Source organism: Thalassophryne amazonica, chromosome 7 (genome assembly GCF_902500255.1).
Source record: "Thalassophryne amazonica chromosome 7, fThaAma1.1, whole genome shotgun sequence".
Lineage (NCBI taxonomy): Eukaryota > Metazoa > Chordata > Actinopteri > Batrachoidiformes > Batrachoididae > Thalassophryne > Thalassophryne amazonica.
Genome location: NC_047109.1, coordinates 52,284,769 through 52,303,739, shown reverse-complemented (window position 1 = coordinate 52,303,739; position 18,971 = coordinate 52,284,769). Strand labels below are relative to the sequence as shown.

Below are 18,971 nucleotides of genomic sequence, written 5' to 3'. Positions count from 1 at the left end.
AAAAAGGTGCGGCCTGGCGTGGTGCGCTCCCAGCAGCGCTAACGGTCCGGAGCCAGAAGCTGTTTCGGACCCAAGGACCCCGCCGACACCCCCCAGGTGGCCGCAACAACCGAGTCTGTGAAAGAAGGAACCATTATGTGAGTCCACACTCTACACACAGAACACTTAAAGGTGTACAAACAGCAAACACTTCCTGGCTTGATTACTGATCAGCTTCCCAACCTGCAGGCATGGAACATCCAGTTCACAAAACTCCACTGCAGTGGAAGCTGATACATGACTAACAAACAGCTCAATACAATAAGGTGTGAGGGACACCACATTTACTGACTGTATAACAGTTAGTCACAAAATCTAACGTACCTCAGGAAGTGTGCTGACGAGCGTGAGACCTCACCCCCTCCTCTTTCACAGACTGTGCATCAAACCTGGACGTTCTCAGCATCCGCTGCTGATGAGATGGCTCCCGAGACGACGATCTCACCCCTGGTCACAAGGTCGAGTCTCTGGCAAATACACACTGTGCACTCCAGTCTTAAATGCCAACATGTTCCAATCCATCCAGATGCACCACAGCTGTGAGTCCTGACGAGTCGCAGGTGATCAGGGTGAGGTCCTGACAGCCTCAGCAACACAGCCACTCAGTCCCAAACGCACGCCACCTGGGAGGAAAACCAAAAAACAGAAACAAACCGGCAGCCAGGCCCCCCCAGCCATATAACAATATATTGTGGTTCTAAACAATAGATACATTGGAATTATTGAACAAAATGTGAAATAATGTCTGAAACACATAGTAACAGGCTTATTTGTAGAATGGTAAAGAAAAGTAGCCATAATGCCAAATAAAGTAGCCATAAAAGTAAGTGAAACAAAGCATTTTTATCAACTGCCATGTAAAAAGTGAATAATCATAAACAAAAACAATACTGTAACATTGTTACTCACCATTTGCATCAACTCTCTCTGCTGGAGTTGGCCAGAGATTCTCATTGATATCACAGTGGATAATTTCCCTTGCCAGGCATCGGGGGGAAATATCTCCTGGCATGACAAACCCAGGCCTGACATTGATCTGCCATCATTTCATCACATGCATCATCTGTGGCCTGGAAGAGAGTGGCACGTTTATGAGGGTGGCGATCATAGACTCTCCACCTCCATGCTGAGAAGAAATCCATTATCGGGTTGAGAAAAGGAGGGTATGAGCACAAATATAATGCTATGAACTGTGTGGCCCTCAAACCATGTGTGCACCACTTCAACATGGTGGAATTGTCCCAGACTACCACATATGTGACTCCCTCAGTTTACAGAGCTGCTCTAGTTCATTTACTACCCACAGGAAATGTGGGCATAAACTTCAAGTACTGCTTGTCCATCATTATCCATAAACCTGTGCATTAGGACCCATACGTTTATTTGTTCTTCTTTTTTTTAACCAACGCTGCAGTGACCATTTTGAGTACTTGTATTTATTGCTAGTTCGATGCCTTTAATGACATGGAAAGACATATGTGATACTTTGATGTTAACTTGTGTCATTTTGAACAGGTGATTTACATTCACTGAATAAATGACTTAAATGTAATGTGTATTGTATCCCAGCAATGAAAATGTGTTTAGAGTTTTGGGAACTTGTCTATCTTGATGATCTGTGTTGAGGTTTGTATCTAGAGTTTTGAAAGTTGTGCAAAGACTTATGAGGTGAGAGTCGAAGCGATTGCAAAAAAATGTAAGAATGCTGATACACTACTAAAATACAACAAACCCAAAACAAATGTGTCCTAAATTCCCGACACAGGCACATTTTGTACATTAACATCTCCTCATCTCTGACATGGTTACGACAATCTTCACTCTTAACCTCCTAGGGCCTGGCATCCACATATGTGGACATGACATTTTTGGTTGTCTAGACCATAATACTAAGTTTTGTTTCATGAGAACCTCCGGGTCTTAGGAGGTTAAAAATGAAAACTAATTTCATATACTGAATTAAAAATGACTCCACTTTATTTTGTGTTATTTATTAATTAATTGTTTGGGGTCAAAGTTGTGTAATATTTAATTTAAAAGAATACCATTCTGTACATACTGATTAAATAATTTCAAATTTGCACAATTTAAAATAGTGTATTGCATAAAGTGCTAATACCCTGAACCTGGAATGAATAAACATATCGTTAGTTGTGGGATGCATCTGTGATGGAGACATTAAAATGATGACTACTCTAATGATGACTCTAACATCTACTTCATAAGATCAAATCTATCTGAAATGGGTAATTTTTTTCTATGCAGCCATTAATCTGTCCATGGTATTTTCCTCTGTCTATGGTGTCCATTCACTCAGTTCATTATTATTATTATTCAGATGTCTTTGTGACAACAGCTTTGCTTCATCATCAGTCCAAACAAAATGTCAGCCCCAAATGGTCATGTGGCTGTGCGTCCCATATCAGTTCAGAGACTGACATCATGCTTTTAGAGACTGAAAATGTGTGAAAAAGAGAAGATATCCAGTGAGTGGCAGTTATGTGGACAGAAATGCCTTGTTGATGTCAGAGGAGAACGAGCACTGGTTGAATGGGCGACTGGGTGACGCCATCATGTCAATATGGAGGAATGCTTCAAACACATTGATGAAGGAACATGGTGATCTGTTTCAAATTGACCACACTTGCAGTACAACACTTCAAGATGTTGATAAGCACAGTTTAAAAAAAGAAGACATGTTTTGCATGGTTGGTCATGCAAATGCTGTCTTCTGATTTGAGTCAACAGTAAGAACTTCCCTTTTTAAAAGTTTTACCTAAACCTCGTGACAGCTGTTTTGCTGTGTGCTGCGTGTTGCTCCTCTGAGGTAAGATCCAGCTTGTTTGAGAATGTTGTTGGAGTCTAAAGTATTTGCCGTGTTAGCATTTTGATTCAAACCACTTTTTATGTTTGTTTGACCCTGTGTTCATCATTAGGTGAGTGATCAGGAGAAAAGAAAGTCTTTAAACTGAAATCTCAGTTCTTGGATTTTATTTAACTGGCATCAGTCAAAAAAGATTCCTGTGATGACAAGTGACATTTTATGAAAAATAAAATTTATAAATATCCAGCTGTGGATGTACATTTGCATACACCTTGCCTAAACACATTCAAACCCACATTTCTCTGACTGCACATACTGAATTTTATGAAACAACAGGTGTGTTAATTCAGTTAGAATATACACTTTAGTTACATATAAAGTTATTTAAAATAGTAGTTAAAAGATAGATTTATTTCAGCTTTTATTTGTTGTGAGATTACATACAACACGATAAATGACGGAGTCGAAGATCCCAGAAAATGATGAAATTACTTGTAACAGCTTTTAAATGACTACTTAGCATAACATACAAGAATCTTGAGTAACACTTTACTTGAAGGTATCGTCATAATAGTGACATAACACTGTCATAAGTGTTACATGACACAGTCATGAATGTGTCATAAACATTATGTCAATGTCATAAACGTTTATGACTGCTGTCATTAAGTGTCATTCAGTTTTTGCAATGACAAGTTGACAAGTTGCCATACAGCCAACGACCACAAAGGTCAAAGACAACCTCTGGTCATGTCACTTTGTTTTTTTTCTATCTGATTCCTTCATCTCTTTCATCCATAGTTGTGATTCTGACGTTTTGGTGGACCCTTAACTCACTCGATGCCACTGACTCTAAAATGCGTCTTTTCCGATATTAATGCTCCGCGCCAAAGACGCGTCATCGAGCCAATTTCTTTTCTTCTCTTTTCTTTTCTTGTGGTATGTTTGTTGTTGACATGAACATAGAACCCAATTTTATAGGTCTTGAAAAAACACTCAAATGCTGAAGAAATCCTGGCACTGGGATGTTCTAAACTTTGAAAATGGCTGGCACTCAATGAGTTAATAAAAGTTTGCTAATTTCTGGATGTTAATTTTAGTTTGCCCCAGTGATGTCAACTCTGTGTGGTCCCACGATTCGGTCACACTTTACTTGAAGGTATTGTCATAAAAGTGACATAACACTGTCATAAGTGTGACATGACACAATGATGAAGTGTCATAAACATGTATGTCAATGTCATAAGTGGCATCAGTTTTTTAATGACAAGTGGACAAGTTGCCATACAGCCAACGACCACAAAGGTCAAAGACAACTTCTGGTCATGTCACTTTGTTTAAAGTCAAGTGTTATAATCAAGGACAAGCCAAAAAATCTCAACTTGTCATATAAAAAACAGATGTCATAACTCCTTTAATATTTTCGATTTGATGATTTCTTTTTAATTCGGGCCGTGTCCATAACTCTCATTTAATGCAGTTAAATTTAAATGTAATACTCTGCGCGGCTGCAAATTGACAAATTAAAAAAAATGTAAGCAAAATTACTTGAGAAAACACAGTGAACACCCTAAACATAAAAATCGTCATGATGGTGCTGAGTGGGGTGTTGTGAGTACAATTTTGAGGGGAAACTGAAGTTACACTTTGGAATAAGACTGTAAGACATAAATGTGGAAAAACTGAAGTGCTGTGCATAATTTCTGGATGCAGTGTATAGACAAAGAAATACCACATGAAGCAAAACAAACTTTGTTCACACTTAGACTGTCAGAAGATAGTAGTTATGCCATACACAGTGCATTTGAACAGCTACATATTTGCACTGCCCCCTAATGACTAGTCTTGGTAATGTTTGAGCCTCTCCTCATGCTATACCTCAAATCAAAAAAGGTTGGGATGGTAAATACAAAAATAGAAATGCATTTAAAAAAAAAAACGTTTCTTAGATTTATTTTGACAACTATTTAATTGCATTAGATATTACTCAGAATATTTTATTCATCCCAGTGCGAAGTTAAATAGAGTTTTAAAATACACAACAGTACAAATATGTAATATAAACAGGATGTGTAAATGAAAAACTTTAAACGCAATGCTAAAATACCCTCGGCCATATGAGCATTGTCTTCTTTAGAATTTTTAAATTAATATATATATATATATATATATATATACACACATACACACACACACACACACACATTCTTATTTACATTCATTATCAAGATCCAATTGTCTTGTGTACAATTGGTACATGTCCAATAAAGCCCCTCCATCAATCAGTGAATCATAAACAATATTAACTATAAACTAATTAACAGCATCTGCAAGAGGGCATGCCTGAGCGCATACACAAGCTTTTGACCAGAGTGGAAGTTAGCGCACACACTAATGTTGGCAAAACATCTTATAAACCACTTCAGAGGTGTTATCAGGTACCAAAAACAGTGTTTTCAGTTTTAGAAGTGTTTATTTCTCGCTAGCTTTTACAGAATCTATGACAAGAGGTTATATTTCCACACAAACTTAACAGAGTTTGCAGCTAGCTAGACCTGCCACTGACATCATGGTGCTACTCTACTCTGATTGACTGTCACCCCGCCAACCCAATAAAAAAAAACCCTGAACAGAATTAATCTCAAAAAATCTCTGAACTTGTCCAAGGTGTATGTCCCAAGAATGTTCTCTGTGAATTTTAAGACTCAGTAATTGGACTGGACTTATGCACAGACAGACGGACAGACAGATCCACATGAAGGCTTCGCAATACCCAATGGCCATATTTGATGGCCTTGGGTATTGAGTCCAGTCTGTAGAATGAACCAAAGCTATTTCGCATTTTATGTGGTCAACATTTAATACATGAATATACATTCATCACTGGATTTAAGGTCTGCAACACATTCCAAATAAAGTTTGCAATGCTAAAGCATTTATCATTTTGTAATGTTTAATTCCTTTTCACAACACTTAAAAGATGTTTTGGCATTGAAGACACTAAACACTGAAGCGTTTGTGTGTTTTTGTCCCATTCTTCCTGCAAAGAAATCTTCAGGAGTGTAATAGTACCAGGGTTGTCACTGTTCGACTGTTCATTTAAATGTTCTGGGGACAGGTCAGGACTTCAGGCATTCCAGTCGAGTACCCACGCCTTTTCCTTATAATAATAATAATATAATAATAATAATGATAATAAAAAAAAAAACTTGAGTGTCTTCTCTCAGTATGAGCAAGGTGCAGGTGCTTGCACCTCAACATCATTAGTGTAAATGTCCTGTCAGGTGTTCAGTTACCTTCATTTTTTTGGCAATTTCTGTCTTCTGGTGCAATATGTATTCCAGAATAGCCTGTTTTTCATACAAGTATCCATCGGGACTAATAACAGCAAACACAAACAAAAAGACTTTATTCACTTTGGTCTCTTGATCATGTTCAGGTTATAGTTACAGTGGGTATGTGAATGCAAACATACGTGACAACAGGACTGTGACAGGGCTGAAGAGAAAGACAGCAACAGTCAAAGTCTTTGATGGCATCTTTGCCCAGTCGAACACTCTGTGTCCCATAACCAGACGCCGCTGAGGAAGACGAAACGCTGTTCAATATTTGTCGTTTGATATACTGCTATTATGACACATATCATGAGGCAGCTACCAACTTGTATAAACACTCTATAATCTCCAGAAAACAGAGTTATCCAAAATTTGGATCCACATATTTCTCCAGCCTCCTTACGTTCTAGCATTAGCTCGGAGCAGCTAACAAGTCTGTTTTCTCACCTGTATCCTTCTTCTTTTCGTGGTATGTGTAAACAGCTCCAGCCGTACAGTTCTTTCCGTGTCGAGTCATTGTAGTGATAGAACTTCTCACAACGACGTTAAACCTCGATATGTGCACAGATGATGATTTATTTCCCTTTTCCCTTATTTCGATTTCTTCTTCTACACGCTGTTACAATGTTGTACCGCCACCAACTGGACAGGAGTACGCTAACCCAAGCCAGACATACGTACATAAATAAATAAATAAATAAATAGAAAGTGAACAGGCAACCGTCAAATTAAAAATAACAACTTAAAAATAAATAAGAATGGACAAGAATTAAAAAATAAATAAATAAATTCAAAGGGCTTACTTTGCTTTGGAGTGAGGGAGATGAGGTGATGGAGAGTGTACCCAAGCATGAAAGAGTGGTGACTGACTGAAGTAGTGGAGCAGATAAGAATGACTTTTGGCCAGAATTGTTCACATGGGTATGCAAGCATCAGATTTGGCATGAAAGTTCTACATAAATCAGTGTTTGGGAAAAAAGTGCTGGCCACGTAAAATTCAATATGAGGGGCAGGTAGGGGTCAATGAAGAATTACACAGGGGTCAATATTTTAAAATGCTCCAATCATTTTGAAAGCTATACCACATTATGTGTCTGATCACAAAGATTCCAAAAAGGTATAGTTTTGGCTATCTGTGACTGAATGTTATGGAGTTATGGGGTAAAAACAGCAAAAATGGTGAGAAAGGTCAGTTTCAGTTTGTACAGGGGTCAAAAGTTAAAGTTCCTCAAATTTTTGTCAAATGTGATGCGGATTATTGGTTGAGTTAATAGGGTTTTTAAAAGGAATAGTTTGCAACATGTGTCATGCTTAGTTGTCACGTTACAGGGTAACATACGTCACATGTCATAGAATCCAATGTACGTCAACATTGTTTGACATTTACTCTGCAAACCAAGCATTCAACACAGTCAAAACTATGCTGACAGCTGAGCAGAGATAAATGCTTTAAAAGTGGTAAATGTTTTAAGCTAAGTGGTAAATTATCTGCAAAATAACTAGAAGGATGTACTTGGTTACCGCAGGTGAATAGTTTAGCAATGGCTGCCCACTATCGCATCTTCAGTCTAAAGTCTAGTAATAAACTGTTACAAACTGGTTCCATTATACATGTTCATGCCTTATTTCCTTATAGACCGCTGGTTTCTTCCTGAATGATGCCTTGAAAAGTTTCTGGTGACCCAGTGTATCTTACTACCAGTCACTTCGTTATTACTTCACATCGTTAACCCATTTAATCCCAAAATTTTCCCAGACATGAAAATATGTAAATCATGTGCCATTAGTACCCCTTTGAAATGATCAATGTTTTTTTTTTTTATTTTCATAGAAAAGCAGGTGAAAAGATGTTTTTTTTTATGGTCGGTCACAATAGTGAGCGGTGGGATAATGTATTATCATATACCTATAAATGATACGCCAATATGATCGGATAAAACACTAAAGAATAAATAGCAATGCGGACCGGTAATATTTTTCATACCACCCAAGTAAAACCCACAAAATGAATGTTGCCTTGGTAATCAGCCAATCCATACATATGTTATGTGACGTCACGGCACATGCGATCCTAGATATTGTCAATGTGTAATTTAATACAACTGTTTCTGTTCTATTCAATGACATTATCAATTGAATGTGTTTGTCGTAGATATTTTCAATGTCTTATTACAATTGTTTAGAAATGTTCTATTTAATAAAATTCTGATTACAATTGACACAGCATTTATTACTATTGCCTTTAGTGTACATGTATATGATAAAATCGTTATCGAGTTATCTTAACTTCTGTGCAGACATAGTCTCCCCAACCAAGCCTGTCCACGGTTAACCTAATACAAACCATAGGTAATGCAGGAAGTTAAAGCTGTCCTCAGCAGGAGAGAAGGCTGCCTTCAGAAGCAGAGATATGGAGGCGATGAAAGCAGGACAATTGGAGGTGAAACACTTCATGAGGGAAGCAAAGGTCAGCTACAGGAGAAAGGTGGAGCAGAAGCTGAAAGAAAACACGAGGGAGGTTTGGGAAGATATGAAATCCATTACAGGCATAAGACCAGAGTCATCTGGTCTTTGTGGAGAAGGCGAATGAACTTAACGACTTCTTCAACCGGTTCAACCAGTCCATGTTTCTCAACCCTCTCCCTCACTGCAGCCATCTCTCCTCCTTCCCTCAGCACACCTCCCCCCAGACATCACAGTAGCGGCTCCCTCCTCCTCCTCTCCCACCTCATCACAACCTCCTCCATACATCACTGTGGACCAGGTCAAAGGACAGCTGAGGAAGCTTCATCCCAGGAAAGCAGAAGGCCCAGACAAGGTGTGTCCCCAACTACTGAAGACCTGTGCAGTTGAACTGGTAGAACTCTGTTACAGCATATCTTCAACCTTAGCTTGCAGCTAGGGAAAGTGCCCACCCTCTGGAAGACATCATGCTTCGTTCCAATCCCTAAGAAGAACCAGCCTCGTGAGCTGAATGACTTCCAAACAGTGGCACTCACTTTACACCTGATGAAGACATTGGAGCAGCTCTTCCTCAGCCTCATCAAACCCCAGATGCAACATGCCCAGGAGAGTCTGCAGTTTGCATACAGGGCAGGTGTTGGTGTGGAGGATACCATTCACTACCTGCTACACCAAGCCCACTCGCACCTGGATAAGGGAAGCGGCACAGTGAGGATTCCTTTCCTGGACTTCTTGAGCGCCTTCAACACCATCCAGCCCATATGCATACCAAAAGGCAAATGTGATTGTAGGACCTTTGTGGCAGGGACGGCGGTGGGATCGAACCCCTGACGGTTCGCACTAAAGACCATTCCTCTACCAGGTCAGCCAAAGGGGAATTCCCCGTTAGCCAAGCTAGCAGGAATGTCTTTTCAATCAGGAACCAGGACCTTCATCCTGCTACATATCTCCCCACCATTTTGACTTTGTCCTGAAGTCACAGGTGTGTTTAAGCATGTTCTGTGACTACCCACATCCTGCTGACAATGCCAATTGTGACCGTAGGACCTTTGTGGCCGGGATGGCAGTGGGATCAAACCCCGGACGGCTTGCACTAAAGACCATTCATCTACCAGGTCAGCCAAAGGGGAATACCCCGTTAGCCAAGCTAGCGGAACATCTTTTCAATCAGGACCCAGGACCTTCATCTTGCTACAGCAAATGTCAGCTCTCCCCAGTTTCTCCATGATCAAAGGTGCACACACACGTACACACACACGTACAGAAACATTGTGAGTTTTCCCATGTTCAGTGTCTCATGACAGTCCTGGATTATGCTGACATCATCTATAGACATGCATCTGTTCAGACAACATACGGAAAATACAAGCATACAGTATATCACTTGGCGATCTTGGCAGGATGTGGCATTTGACCAGGCAGAAACAGGTTTAGGTTTTCCATACTTAAGAGCACCTGTGACTCCAGGAATGAGGTCAAAAATGTGCTAGGAGATATGTAGCAATGTGAAAGCCACACTGAAATATATTCCTACTGGCTTGGTTAGCGGCAAAAATCACCTTGGCTGACCTGGTAGTGCTTTGGTCTCATCAGCAAAAGGTCGTGGGCGTAGAATCACACCAGAAGCCATAAAAAAGATTATCACTTGAATATAATATATATATATATATATATATAAATATATATATATATATATATATATATATATGTGTGTGTGTGGGGTGTGTGTGTGTGTGTGTGTGTGTGGGTGTGTAGTGTATACGAGGTCTATTAGATAAGAAAACCGACACTTTTATTATTTTTTTTAACTATATGGATGTTGAATGACGTGCGATTACACCAATCATGCTTGAACCCTCGTGCGCATGCGTGAGTTTTTTCACGGCAGGTCGGTGATGGCATTTCCCTGTGGGCAGGCCCTTGAGTGAGATGTGGTTCAGGCCCTCTCGGCTGAATTCCTTTGTTTCACACGCTGCTCAGACGGCGCGCGTTGCTTTATCAAAATTTTTCTGGACCTGTGAGGAATATCGGAGTGGACACTATTCGAGAAATTTAGCTGGTTTTTGGTGAAAGGTTTAACAGCTGATGAGAGATTATGGGGTGTTTCTGTCACTGTAAGGACTTCCCACGGAGCGGGACGTCGTGCAGGCGCTTCCAGGCGCCGTTCGTCAGCCTTTTTCGACCTGAAAACAATCCTAATTTAAGGCTTAATTCACCCAGGGACGTCGTGAGAGAAACAGAGAAGATTCAGAAGAGGCCGGCATGAGACTTTGTGCGGACATTCCACTGTTTAAGGACATTTTTAATGAAAGACGTGCACGCAAATTAAACCATTTTGTAAATTCAGGCGGCTTCTTTTGATGGCTTTCAACAAATGAGTAAACTGAGAAATTGTTTAACAGCTTGGGCATGTTCCAACTTGCCCGTCAAGGTTTCCAACGGAGGTGTTTTTTCCTGTCGCGACCTCCCTCGGTCCGGGGCCGGTCCGACATGCGACTCTACCCCGCACGTTCTTTCATTACAAAATTTCCGTTAACAATGGAATGTCCGATAAACTCCTCATGCCGCTTCTTCTGAAAGTTCTCTGACGACTTACTGGGTCAACAGAGCCGGAAATGTGGAAAGTTTTCAACTTGAAACTGCGAGACGCTGCCGCCTCGAAGTGCAGATCACCGTCAGGCACCGTGGCCATTCCTTAAAGCGACACTACCCGAGACCAAAATCTCTCATCAGTTCGTTAAAATTTTTTACCGAAAAAACCAGCTGAATTTATCGAATGGTGTCCACTCAGTTGTGCCTTACAGTTTTTGAAAAAAGCAGTCTCTGAGCCATTCCTAAAACAATGAAAAAAATCGACGAGAGGGTGGGCCACTCCTCACTCAAAGACTGCCCACAGGTGAGATGACGTAACTGACAGCGTGAAAAAACTCTCGCATGCCCATGAAGGGTTCAAGCATGTCTGATGTTAATCACAACGTGATTGAAATCCATATGGGTTTTTGAAAAAAATAATAAGTCGGATACTTTCTAATAGACCTGCGTATATATATTATATATATATATATATATATATATAGTATATATATAGTATATATACAGGGCTGTCCGTAAGGTATAGGGTCCTTTTTTATTTTTTGCAAAAACTATATGGATTTCATCATATTTGTTTATGTCAGACATGCTTGCACCCTCATGCGCATGCGTGAGTTTTTCCATGCCTGTCGGTGACGTCATTCGCCTGTGAGCACTCCTTTGTGGGAGGAGGTCGCCCAGCCCCCTCGTCGGAATTCCTTTGTCTGAGAAGTTGCTGAGAGACTGGCGCTTTGTTTGATCAAAAATTTTTTCTAAACCTGTGGAGACACATCGAGTGGACATGGTTCGAGAAAATTAAGCTGGTTTTCAGTGAAAATTTTAACAGCTGATGAGAGATTTGAGGTGATTCTGTCGCTTTAAGGACTTTTCACGGTGCGAGACGTCGCTCACGCTCTCAGGCAGTGTCCATCAGCCTGTTTCAAGCTTAAAACCTCCACATTCAGGCTCTATTGATCCAGGACGGCGTGAGAGAACAGAGAAGTTCAGAAGAAGTCGGTTTCAGCATTTTATTATCCGGATATTCCACTGTTAAAGGAGATTTTTTAAGTGAAAGACGTTCGGACAGGCGCGGCGCGGCGGCACAGGAAAAACACCTCCGTGTTGAAACCATTTGTTAAAATCCAGTGGCTTGTGATGGCTTTCAGTGGAGTGAGTATAGGAGAAATTGTTTATCACCTGAGATGTTCCAACTTGTCCTCAGGCTTCCAACAGAGGTGTTTTTTTCTGTGGCGGAGCGCCGCGGCAGCTGCGAGCCGACTCTGGCTATCCAGCCCCGCACGTCTTTCATTAAAAAAATCTCCTTTAACAGTGGAATATCCGGATAAAATGCTGAAACCGACTTCTTCTGAAACTTCTCTGTTCTCTCACGACGTCCTGGATCAACAGAGCCTGAAATGTGGAGGGTTTTAAAGCTTGAAACAGGCTGATGACGCCACCTGAGAGGTGCTGCAGCGACGTCTCGCACATGTGAAAAGAGTCCTTAAAGCGACAGAATCACCTCAAAATCTCTCATCAGCTGTTAAAATTTTCACTGAAGACCAGCTTAAGTTTTTCGAACCGTGTCCACTTCGAGTGTCCTCACAGGTATTAGAAAAAAATTTGATTCAAACAAAGCGCCAGTCATCTCAGCAACTTCTCAGACAAAGGAATTCCGACGAGGGGCTGACGACTCCTCCCACAAGGAGTGCTCACAGGCGAATGACATCACCCGACAGGCGTGGAAAAACTCACGCATGTGCACGAGGGTTCAAGCATGTCTAGACGTAAAAACATATGAATGAAAATCCATATAGTTTTTGAAAAAAAATAAAAAGGACCTATACTTTAACGGACAGACCTCGTATATATATATAATATATATATATATATATATATATATATATATATATAATATATATATATATTATAATGGATTTAATGTAAAATAATTGGTACTATTTAGCGGCAAAAGTAGTTCCTCTTTGATTACACGAAAAAACCCCAAACAAACCCCCAAAAAAACTAAACAAAAAAAACCCAACAACTTTCAGTGGTATTTTGCACCATTAGTTTTTGAGTGTGGTGCAGGTGACCAACACAGTGAGGTTCACTCATGCACATCTGCCTACACTGTAAATTTAGCTTGTTCCTCTTTATTGCTACAATTAAATAAAGTCAGAAGTCACAACACAACTTTCAGAAGTGTAAGTGAAAGTACATGCACGGGAATTAAACATTTCTCCTGCAAATGTATTTTCTCTCTCTGTCAACATTAGACAGTAGGTACTTGAATCCAAAATAGGCTTTTTTTCAATATGATCTCAAAAGACTCACCAGCCGTTAATGATCCACTAACTTTGTGATTATTCATACGGAACTAGTGAACCTAAAGCACATCAAGGTATTTTTTAATAAAGTCTCAATTTTGAGCATTGTGGACAGAGAGGGAAAATTGAGCTCTTTTGCGAATAAAGCGATAAAACACTTTGTTGCATGACCGGGGGGGGGGGCATCCACTGCACAATTAAACACCAAATCCACACAGACCAAATGTATCCAACATATCTGAGATATATAATCTCATCTTTCAACACTTTTGTGTCATGACAAAAAAATGTCAGTGAGCGCTTAAATAGCAGTTCCTCTGCACAATCATTTTAGCAGAGCGACTGATCTGTTATGATTAACATATTTATTATGTTAAGATGTGGTGTGATCACCATTGTTAGTCTGTCAGTTCAAAACTTGTTTCAGCCCATCTCCATGAAACTTGTTGGAATGTTCAATCTCATTGAGTGCTAAAGAAACACACAGACCACACACCTCCACCGCAGCTAAAGAGGGTTTTCAATTTTACCAAATCCAACCTATATTCTAATACTCAAATCACATTTATCATTGATTATCTTTGAAAGTTATTCATTAGATCATTTTCAGCTGCTTATTCAGGTCAGGGTCATGGTGCCAACAGAACAAGTAGCTCATCCCACACTTCCCTCTCCTCAGTCAAGTCCTGTAACTCTTCCTGGGGCATCCCAAGGTGTTCCCAAGCCAGATGGCAAATATAATCCCTCCAGCATGTCCTGGGTCTTCTCCGAGGCCTCCTCACAGTTGGATGTGCCTGGAAGACCTCCTTAGGGAGACGACCAGGAAGCATCCCCACCAGATTCCCAAACCACCTCAACTGGTTCCTTTCGATGCAAAGAAGCAGCGGATCTACTCCGAGTTCCTCCCAGATAATCAAGCTTCTCACCCTGTCCAGGAGTGTAAGCCCAGGTACCCGACAGAGGAATCTCATTGCTGCCAGTTGTATCTGCAATCTTATTCTTTCAGTCATTACCCAATGCTCATGACTATAGGTGAGGAGTGTAAACTGACTGGTAAATTGAGAGCCCTCCTTCTGGCTCAGCTCATTCTTTACCACAATGGTCCAGTATAACGTCCATAAAATTTCATGCACCGCCCAAATTCGTCTATAAATCACACGCTCCAATTTACCCCCACTCATGAACAAGACCACGAGACACTTAAACTCCTCCACTTCGGCAATAACTCTGCCCTGACCCAGAGGGAACAATCCACCATTTCCAATAGAGGACCATGGTCTCAGATTTCGAGGTGCTGTTTCTCATCCCATTTGCTTCACACTCAGCCTCAAACCTGCTCAGTGCGCATCAGAGCTCACCGCTTGATAAAGCCAACAAAACCACATCATCTGCATAAAGCAGAGATGCAACTATGAGGTCACTAAATTGGGCATGCTCTGACTGCGCCTTGAAATTCTGTCCATGAACATCACATACAAGCTTGGTGAGAAGGGGCAATCCTGGCAGAGTCCAACTCTCACCAGAAACAAGTCTGATGTAATGCTAAGAATATGGACTCGCCTCCTACTCTGGTCGCATAGAGACCGGATTCCACAGTCAGCAAATCCGGTGCCCCATATTTCCACAGCAGTCCCCACAGGTTTCACAGAGAAACCCGGTCATACTGTTATGTGTCGGACGTGGTCGGAGCATCGACCCAGCGTTTGACAGGACCCAGCATAAAATAAGCAGAGCACAGTTCAAAAGGTAACAGAATTTAATAAACATAATAGTGAGTGGAGTGATAAACAACCCAAAAAGTCCGCAGTCTGGTGAGGTGGAAACACGGCGCGCTCTCAGCAGCGCAAACGGTCCGGAGCCACAGCAGTTCGGACCCAGGGACCCCGCCGACACCCCCCAGGCGGCCGCGACAAACCGAGTCTGCGAAGGAAGAAATCATGAGGTGAGTCCAACACTCTCCACACAGAGAGACACAGCTCAAAGGTGCACACAATCAGCAAACACTTCCTGGCTTTAATATAACTCAGCTTCTCACCCTGCAGGCACGGAACAACTCAGTTCAAATCTCCACTGCAGCAGAAGCTGATTAGGCGATTAGCATAGCGTAACAGCTCAATATAACAAGGTGTGAGGGACACCAAATCCACTGTCATTACTTCATGAAAGTCACCAAAACCAAATTACCTCAGGAAGTGTGCTGAAGAGCGTGAGACCTCACCCAATCCTCCTTCACAGACTGTGGCGTCAAACCTGGAGCGGTCTCTGCGTCCGTAATGGTGAGATTGTTCTCCTGACGTCGATCTCACACGTCTGCTCACAAGGTCGAGTCTCTGACAATCACACACTGTGCATTCAAGGTTTAAGTGCAGCAAGCTCTGATCAAGACAGATACACCACAGCTGTGAGTCCTGATGACCTGCACGTGATAACAAGCCTCAGGTGTTCAGGGTGAGGTCCTAATACTCAGCCACACGTCAGCCACTCAGTCCTGAACGCATACCACCTGGTGGGAGAAACAGAAAACAAAAACAAAGCCAGCCAAACACCCCAGCCCACAACACATATGCGTTTTACAAGTCTACAAAACACATGTAGACTGGTTGGTCATACTCCCAAGAGCCCTCCAATATCCTTCTGAGGTTAAAGAGCTGGTCCACCATTCCATGACCAGGATGGAATCCGTATTGCTCTTCCTGAATCTGAGGATCAAGTAACGGTCTAAGTCTCCTCTCTAGTACCCTGGTATAGACTTTCCCAGGCAGACTGGGAAGTGTGATTCCTCTATAAGTGGAACACATTCTCTGATAACCTTTTTTAAAGATGGGGACCACCAGCTCAGTTTGCCAATCTAGAGCTACTATCCCCAACTTCCATACAGCGTTATATAAGCATGTCAACCATGACAGCTGAACAACATCCAGAGACTTCAGACACTCAAGACAAACCTTATCCGCCCCTGGTGACTTGCCATCAAGGAGTTTTTATTGACTACTTCAGTGACTTCCACTACAGTGAAGGCACCAGATCCATCAAAGTCACCCATTTCTGTCAACTTGATGGAGGGCATGTCAGTAGGGTTGACAAGAACCTCAAAGTGTTCTTTCCACTGTCTGACATATCTTCAGTACAGTTTAGCAGCTCTCCTCCCCTGCTGAAGAACTGCCTCCCTTTCCTGAGGCGCATGACATTTTGCCAGAACCGCTTTGAGGTCATTTTCCATGGCCTCTCCAAACTCCTCCTTTGCTCAAGTTTTTGCCTCAGCCAGCACTGAGGCTGCTGTTTTCTGGCCTGCCGATACCTATCCACTGATTCCGGAGACCTCTGTGCCAACCAAGCACAACAGGCCTCTTTCTTCAGCCTGACGGCTTCCCTTATCACTAGAGTCTAAAAGTGGGCTTTTCTGTTGCTGCCATGACAAGCATGACCACCTTCTGGCCACAGCTCAAAGCAGCTGCCTTAGCAATGGAGGCTTTGAACATGGACCACTCTGTTTCCATGTCGTCAACCTCCCCCGGGATCTGGGAGACATTTCGTCAGAGGTGCAAGTTAAAAGCCGTTCAGACAGGCTCTTCCACCAAATGTTCCCAGGAAAACCATCACAACATGTTTAGGTCTTCCAGTTCATCCCGGCAGCTTATCCTGCCATCTGAGCCTACTCAACACCAGGTGGAGATCAGTTGACAGCTCCGCAGCTCTCTTCACTCACTGATTGATGCAGGTATGCAGCAACCACAGGTGTAGATGATGATCAGCTCCACTGGCAGAGAAAACACAGGAAGGTGGGAGAAACAAAAAAGGAGATACCCCAGACCACAACAGATTTCAAGGTTTTGCTGTGAAAATATAAGGCTCTAAATGGTCATGCACCCACCTCTCTTGCTGAACTTTCAATCATTTTTTCCATTAACTTTATATAATTTATCTTGGTATGAGTCATGGTAGCAGCAGTCCAAGTACCTCATGTGACATTTCCATATCCTCAGCCAAGTCCTGAAACTCTTCCTGAGGGGTCTTGATGTGTTCCCAAACCGACCGGAGAGATAAACCTTCTAGTATGTCAGAGGTCTTCCCCAGGTCCTCCTCCCAGCTGCACATGACTGGAAGATCTCCCTAGGGAGACAACCACAGGGCATCCACACCAGATGCCATAACTACCTTAGCTGGCTCCATTTGATGCAAAGAAGAAGTAGCCCTACTCTGAGTTCCTCCTGGATATTTGGGCTTCTCACCATGACCCTGAATGTAAGCTCAGATACTTGAGGGTCAAATCTCATTTATGCCCCTTGTATCTGAGACCAGGAGACCTTTGTTCTTTCATTCATACCCAAAGATTATGGTCATAGGTGAGGATAGGAGTGCAAATTGATTGGTAAATGGAGAGTCTCATCTTACAGCGCTGCTCTTTTTTCCCCATGACAGTCCATCCTTTTCTGACACAGATCCATGGCCTCAGAGATGGATGTGCTAATACTCATCTCATTTGCTTCACAGTTGGCCTCAAACCTGCACAGTGCACTTTGGAGCCATATCATCCACAAAAAAAGCAGAGATGGAATTCTGAGGTCACCAAACTGGATATCCTCCAGTCCCTCACTCTACCATGAAATCCTATCAATGAAAATCATGTACAGGACTGGTGACAGGGAGCAGTCCTGACAGCAGGGAGTAGCCCTCCAGCATCCACCCGGAACAGGTCCGATACAATGCTGAGAATGCAGACACAGCTCCGACTTTGGCTGTCTCGAGCAACAGCAGTACTGGTATCCCATACTCCCATAGTACCCTCCACAGGGCACCTTGGGAGAACTGGCTGTACACCTTTTCCAAGTCCACAAAACACTGGGTGGGCATACTCTTGCTGAACTTGATAAACCTTATTTGCCTTCTCCCGCTCTGCAGGCAAAGGATGAGTGCATGCTCTGTGTCCCCACCGGGTTAAAAAAAAAACTCAGCAGGTTTCAGAGCCTTTGCCTACCGTGCTGCTATTTTTTGGAGCAGTTGGAGCAGCACTTATTGACAACAGAAAGTCCACCACAGTTGAATCTTTTAAGATTAATCATAAAACTAATTGATTTTCTGTTGTTTTAAAATAGTTTTATGGTTTTAACTTATTTAATTATATCTGCTAGTTCATGTGTTTTATTTGCACTTGACATTTTAATTTTAATTTGTTCTTATCAATGTAAAATTCTGGTTTATTGTTGCTTCTTGAAGGTTTTATTTTTCTACTTGAACATGATATATAAATAAATCAATACATTATTATTACAAGCTTTCTGAGTTTACATGCTGTGTGATGCACATAAAGCAGCTTTGAGCATGTGCATGTACGTGCTTACTGATTTTGGATTAAGGCTCAGTTTACAGGATTAGAAAGTTCCATTGGAAGGGTGAACACTCTAAATACCTCTG

At 41.8% G+C, this 18,971-nt stretch overlaps 1 protein-coding gene across 1 annotated transcript; it reads right to left on the bottom strand.

The window, feature by feature from the left end:
• Nucleotides 1-6,126: 6,126 nt before the first annotated feature.
• Nucleotides 6,127-6,817, bottom strand: LOC117513441 (nitric oxide synthase-interacting protein-like). Its single transcript, XM_034173623.1, has 3 exons — nucleotides 6,646-6,817; nucleotides 6,339-6,444; nucleotides 6,127-6,241 (listed from the first exon to the last, which is right to left on the bottom strand). The coding sequence occupies exons 1-3, from the start codon at nucleotides 6,713-6,715 to the stop codon at nucleotides 6,127-6,129; spliced, it is 291 nt and encodes a 96-aa protein (XP_034029514.1). The 5' UTR covers nucleotides 6,716-6,817.
• Nucleotides 6,818-18,971: the final 12,154 nt, after the last annotated feature.